The sequence below is a fragment of the Poecilia latipinna genome, unplaced genomic scaffold (assembly GCF_001443285.1).
Source record: "Poecilia latipinna isolate Pla-1442-1.1 unplaced genomic scaffold, P_latipinna-1.0 Scaffold1168, whole genome shotgun sequence".
In the NCBI taxonomy this organism is placed as follows: Eukaryota; Metazoa; Chordata; class Actinopteri; order Cyprinodontiformes; family Poeciliidae; genus Poecilia; species Poecilia latipinna.
The window spans coordinates 53,078-59,773 of NW_015113784.1; the positions used below are offsets into that span (position 1 = coordinate 53,078).

A 6,696-nucleotide genomic window follows, 5' to 3' on the forward strand; every position below is an offset into this window, starting at 1 on the left:
AAGACAGCCATAACATTATGATTTTTTACAAGTGTATGTACACTTTTGACCACAACTGTAGATGTTGCATAGTTTTTTCAGGCTGCAAAAGAGAGTGAGATTTTCAGCTAATGATATAAAGGCTAAATGTATCTCAGAATAGTTTCAAGCATGGGAATACACACATAAACTGCTGCTTTAGTAATGCCAGGAGTGCTAAGATGTCTTTATTTTTAATATAAAATGCTAACACGAGTTTTGACTCATTTTGTAAAGCCCTGTTGTACTCGCATACAATGATCTAAAAATTCCCTTGGCTCCTAGTGTATATATAATGAACGCTCATAGGCAGAACGGCTAGAGAGAATATTTTGTATGATTTTATCTTTTCATATCATAGTTTTATAGAGAAATCTGAATTGACGTCAATCAGAGATTGGTAATCAACTCCAATTTTGTGGTTGTGTATCTCCAATTAATGTCAAAACGACAATTTATAAATGTTCTAGACAACATTAGTGTAACAGTGACGATTTACTATTTTTTTTGCAGCGATAAAGGAAATTTAATCATGTTGAAAATGTTTGTTTTTGTATCTTATAAACACTATACCTATTCCAAACATTGATTATAAAGCACCACGATGCAAAGCCTGTGTTCCATTACATCGGTTCATGATTCACAAACGTACCGTGTTTAAGAGATAAGCATGTTTTGTACCAATCATCTTGGCATATTTCCCCAATAGCCACAATAAAACTAGTTGCTGATAATATGTAAGGAGTCCTTGGAAACTGTACTTTGACCTAAATATTGGCAGTATTAATTTTTCCAAAGCAGAAAACAAATACACACACACACACACACACACGAATAAGAGGTTTTCTTTCAGCATCTTTATTTATGTAACTCCTGACACAGAAAGCAGGTGGTTAAGATAACCAGGAGGTGTTTACAGTGTACATACAACGTGCTGAAGAAATCCCAAGAGGAGAGGCAGAGATTCAGATTTCCGTCTACCCCCATTTCTTCCATTGTTAATGTTTTACGTAAATGCGGCGACGGACATCACGGTGGCTCGTGATGAGCTTCGGATCTGTTTCATCACAAGCCATTACCGGTTAGCTGTAAAAATCCACTTGCCTTCAAACTTCGTTCCACTCGAACAATGGCGTTTCATTCAAGTGGAATGAAAAGCCTTCAGGTATTTATTGAACTCACTCAGAAAAGCTTAAACATTAAAAAGCTTTACCTGGAATCGTGTTTGAGTTTTCTCCCTCATTTGCACAACGTTTCACACAGCCCTCGTAATGCGAAATGTGTGATCTAGTTGGGCTTCTCACATTTGTGTGTGAACAAAAAGGGAAAATGAGGTGCGAAAGTGCAACCGGCGAAGGCCGTCTATGGTCACATTCTTTTTTTAACTCTTCTGTTCCCTATGGTTAATTTCAGCAGCCTCATTTTGTACGCTGGAGTCTCTGTGAAGCGTAAGCTAATGGTACATATCTCTGGTGCAGTTGTGATTGACCACTGAGCTGTGAGACGCCTTCGGCAGTCATGAAAACAATCTGCGGGGATTTTCTCTGCTGCATGTGGCTGAGTTTTCGTTCTGTGCAGGAACGAACTGGTCAGAGGAAAGGTGGTCGGTGATCATAATGTGTACTTTTTCTGTTTTGGGAAACGGTTTCATCATTTTTGTCCCTTCCTGAGAATGGTAGGATGTCTTATCTGGGCTCAGGAGAATTCATTACCTAATGTGTCTCTGGAGGTTACCTAACCATCCTACAGGAAGAAAGGGCAACGGAGACAGCTGAGACTCCTGTTTGCTCTACTCCCATTGTTTACAGCAGAATGTAGGTCTAGGTGAAATAATGTCTCTCTCAGTCTTGCATAAGAATGCTTGACGTTATAACAGATTTAAAAAATAATATCTAGTAGTTTTGTGATGTATATTATCGCTGACTATTTGGTTCTTTACAACTATAAGTTGTATTTTATTGGGATTTGATGCGACGGATGTCTGGGAAAATAAAACTTTGGCGTATTTACTGGGAAGATTGAACTGATAATGAAGGTTTCCGAGCCAGTGTTCTTCCTGTGGAACTGTTAACAGGAGTTTCAGAGATGTTTTTCTTCTCTTTATCAAAACCAAAACTCTTTTGAACCGAGTTTGATTTGGGGGTAGAAGTACCAATTAATCAGAGTGGGAGAAACAAAGAAAAACTCCCTACGAGGGAGAGACGGGTGCAAGGCACCGTGTACGTGACTGAAAAGATACGGAAGCAGAATTGTAAGTTTCACTTATTCTTCCCTCTTCTTCCTCTTTCTTCTCCATCTCTCCCTCTAGCCTGATTTCTAATTATTCAAAAATAAATACCTAAAAACAAATGCTCATTTCTCTGATTGACTCAGTGTCTCACTAATTATCAAAAGAATTGTCCTAAACACAGACCAACACCAAGTTGTGTTTACTTGTGAAGTGGAAGAAAACCAGTTCTGAGCAGGTAGAGACTGAAATGTTGGCCCATTCTTCTTTGCCAAATGGCTCAGTTCACAGTCTGATTGGCTGGATATTTACTGAGTGGGTACAACAAAAATGCCACAGATTTGTAATTGGATTTGGGTCCTGACTTTGACTAGGCTCTTTTAACTTAGCACCAGAATGCTCTTTGTTGTGCGTTTGGGATCATTGTGCTGCTGGAGTGTGAACCCCAGTCTTATTCCGATTCTGCACCAATGCGCATGCCACTGGGGGGCCAGGCCCGCCCACTCAGGTACCCAGGTCCTGCCGAGATGGACTACACTGAGGACATATCCACTACAACAGTTTAATCTGTTGTGCGTTATGTCTGAGCCGTCTTTAAATGCAACTTGTGAAGGGAGGTGAAAGAAGGATTTTACATAAAATCAAGAAAATTATAGACGACCTTTAGCATCCTCTTCAAGAGACAGAATCTTTAGTGAGAGGCTTCTTCAAATTGGCTGTAATACAGACTGCTACAGGAGATCTTTCCTCACCATCTCTCAACATCTACAGTCACTCTGAAGAATTTTGAATTAACGGGTTGCAACATTTAATTTGTCCTGCAGATCAATACTCCTTTTTTTTTATTGAATCAAGTTATGCTGTTGGATTCAAATAATGTTAGCTAAATGATTACCCGTTAACACACGCCGTTATGTCATGCTAATATTCGTAACAAGCTTACTGATTTTGTTATCCATGTTGCATCCCTTGCTGGTAATTTATTGCCAGGAATAAACAATATTTTTTTTCATTTCTGTGTAGAACTATGTGGAAAGAGAAGTTACCTTTTTTTTTTTGTTACAATAGAGCAAAGTAAGGGAGGCGACATCAGAGCGGAGGCCAGCAGAAGGGACAATGACTCAGGGTGTTCTCGCGTGAGGAGAAATTAGAGCCTGCTGAGAAAAGAAAACGTCTGTTGGAGGAAAAACCAGAGCGGTAACAAGGACAGGGTTTTTACAGACATTTCAGGATTACTCTCTCATTCACACCCCACAATATGTTTTGCCTGTATGGCATCTAGCACAGGCAGCAGCATACTGTTTCTGTTCAGGCTCTGTCATTAGTTTAAATGGGTGTGCTGGCCCTTTAAGAAAACTAGGAAATAATGTTCAGCCAGTGTGTTACAGAGATAGCAGAGTATGTCACAAGAGACTGATACAGCAAGGTGTCGTGTTCTGTATCTGTGGTCAGATTAAGAAGTATTCCTTGTAAGTCCCAACTAAATTCATAATTGGATAACAGATTGAATTTAAAGTGGAATTATTTACAGTATTTTGCAATGGACATTTATTTTATAATGTTGTAGTAGGATACGTTCAAATTTTATATTAAGGAAAAATTATTGCATTCTTGTTTGTATGCTGAGTTTGTTAATTTCAGTTTCAAACCTGCCACATTAAAAAACAAGTCCAGTCCATTCAGGCGTTTCTGACTTTTTGCATGGGATGTTTAACTGACCGGATAGAAATGGACGTCAGAGATCAGAAACATTGGATTAGTAATGAAGACCCATGGATAGACTTCTGCTGTCCATGAACTAAAGTTTATTCTAATATGACTGTAATTACTCAGCATTTTTTGGTGAAACATGTAAATGTCGCCGTTTCCATCACTGTGCTTGTATTATTAAGCAACCTGGTTATTTTACTTGAAAGGTTACACAAATGTTTGTGTATTTTATTAAATAAAAAGCCTGTTTACCGTGTGACCCCACAGTCAGCCACAGCAACCCCAGCTAAATCCCTCTGGAACTGGACCTAGTCTTTAGTTTTCTGCAGCTTCTAACTCTAACTGGACAGAGAAAAGCATCAAGTCAGCATGATGTGGCCACTACTGTGTTTCTTAATGGGGATGGTGTGTTACCTGTTTTCTGAGTCCCTTAAATTTTAATGCTGGGCTGGACTTCTAGTGGTTTTCTTCTTTCGACATGCAGCAGTAACAGCATCACTGTTCAAACATTTACTTACAAAACATGATGAAAGTCTTGTATCATTTTCCTCCCACTTTATATTTACGGTCGACTATGTGTCGACCTATCACATAGAATCCCGAAGAGACACCGAATTTTGTGGTGGTAATTTGTACTAAGTGTGGACTAAAAAGTTATTTTGTCTTATTTTTAAACAGTGACTCTTCAGCCCAGAGATGAATTTTGAGCAGCCGCCTCCATACCCAGGCAGTGGACCTTCTGCTCCAGGCTACCCAGGGCAGGGCCCACCTCCTCAGGGCTACCCACCCCAAGGTTATCCTCCACAGGGATACCCAGTGAACATGGACCAGCCTAACCCGGCCTACCCTAACTACCCCGCTGGTCCAGGGGGTCCTGGAGGTCCCTATCCTGGCCCAGATCAGCCCCCGTTCCAGGGGTATCCAGGCCAGCCACAGTATGCCTGGCAGGGTGGACCCCCTCCTGGACCCATGTATGGGGAAGCCCCAAAAAACACAGGTGAGTGGTGTGCAAAACCCTCTATAGTGTGAATACGGGATGTATTGTAATAGTCAACAGAAGATATTTGATACCGTTGATGATATAGGAAGCACAGTGCTGAGTGGACTAGCATGTTAAATGCTCTGTAATCGCTTAGATGACTGTTCTAGAGAAAGTAAAGTAGACGCAAACAAAAATATATAAATCATATCAATAATGGAGGCTGTTAAATATTACCAACCTTTAATTTTTCCTGCATGATTTTACTTAAATTACATTCCTGCAGTACGTTTGAGCTAGGAACATTGGCTTTTTGTCTCTAGTGTGATTAAAGGGCATGTTTGGCCCTTTTTACACATTTGTTGCACTTTCTTGGGCAAATGGGACATTTTCATTAGGCTGCCGCTGTTTCCCCTTAGTTATCCACAGAACAGGCTGCGCAGCACCACGTTAATGAGCGCTGCTGCTGCGGAGCTCTCCGAGTCTCAACAGCATTATTAGTTCGAATGGAGTGCTGCACGTGCCATATCTCATTTTACATATGCTCACCAATATGGCCCTGCGACTACTACTACTGCAGAGACGTATTAATGGCAGAACCACAACAACGCCCTCTAGCTCACCTTTTCTGGTTTTTATACATGCAGAGTCACAGAAAGGCTTAAGTGTTGGATGTATTTAAGCCTCGTCATTGGTTTTGATTTTTCTTTTTCAAATCAAAAGTTTTGACACAAAACAATCCTGGATTGACACATTGCCATTGTGATCAAGAACATGAGCAATTATAAGTAGGATGTTTCAACTCGTCTGCAGAACACAGGAAAGATGACGTGTTTTTATTACCCATCGTACAGTGTGGGGGTGGAGCTTAATTTAAGATGCTAAATTAAATTTTAAAAAGCTACTCAGACCATTTTACAGGAAATGACTCAAACCGTTCCCTGGAGCGTTTGCTCAATCTTCTGGAGAAAATGCAGTTAACTGTGCTTTACTTTCTTTTTTAAGTTACATTCTTAGTTATTTGAGTCACCCATTACAGCTTTTTGTAGTTTGTTGTGTTTCTAAACCCCTAACTTTGAAACAAGGGGTTACCAATAATCGACCTGCTGATTGATTTCCTTAATCGGCTGATGGTTACATGTGGAACCGATGTGATCTGCCTCCACAAAGGTCTGAAAATAATTGATAAATTACTAAGTTAACAATTATCACCCCACTGTTGTCAACTTGGCGACTCTATCACAGTGTAAGGTCTAAAAAAAATTGGTGTAGGCCAACATTGAAATTGGTGGGTCAAAATTGGTAAAACTGCAATCAGTGCACCCCTATCTGAAACAAGTACGTGTTAAACTATTAAAGTCGATAAAATAGACTAACGTCCGTATCTAAGCATGAAAATCACGTCAACAATTCAGATTTTAAATCTTTTTTTTTTTTTATTGAATCTTTGCTGAAGAGTTTAAAAACTCCTTACGAATCAGTTTGTTGGTGGATTTTCTCTAATCCACGCGTCAAATAGGCCTAAATACATACCATATTTTCAAGACTACAAGCTGCACAGGTCAAAAAATTTGTCAAAAGACAAATAAGTCACACCTGTCGTATTGACCAGCCAATGATCAGCCAGAGAAATTTAAAACATGCAGCTTATAGTCTGGAAAATACGGTGCATAAATCCCCACTATTGTCATTCAGGTCAAACTCACCTTGATTGTGTGATTACTTTTTTTTTTTTTTTTTTTTATTCATTCACAAGCTTTTT

At 39.6% G+C, this 6,696-nt stretch overlaps 1 protein-coding gene across 2 annotated transcripts in view; it reads left to right on the plus strand.

The window, feature by feature from the left end:
- Nucleotides 1-6,696, plus strand: part of zgc:165573 (cysteine-rich and transmembrane domain-containing protein 1) — a 19,430-nt gene that overhangs the window by 7,726 nt on the left and 5,008 nt on the right. The window contains exons 2-3 of one of the 2 annotated variants that reach the window (XM_015053220.1): nt 3,314-3,442; nt 4,634-4,952. In XM_015053220.1, coding sequence (XP_014908706.1) covers nt 4,652-4,952 — 301 coding nt within the window. In that variant the 5' untranslated portion in view covers nt 3,314-3,442; nt 4,634-4,651. The remainder of the gene's footprint in view (nt 1-3,313; nt 3,443-4,633; nt 4,953-6,696) is intronic. The other variant, XM_015053219.1, reaches the window with a different exon arrangement.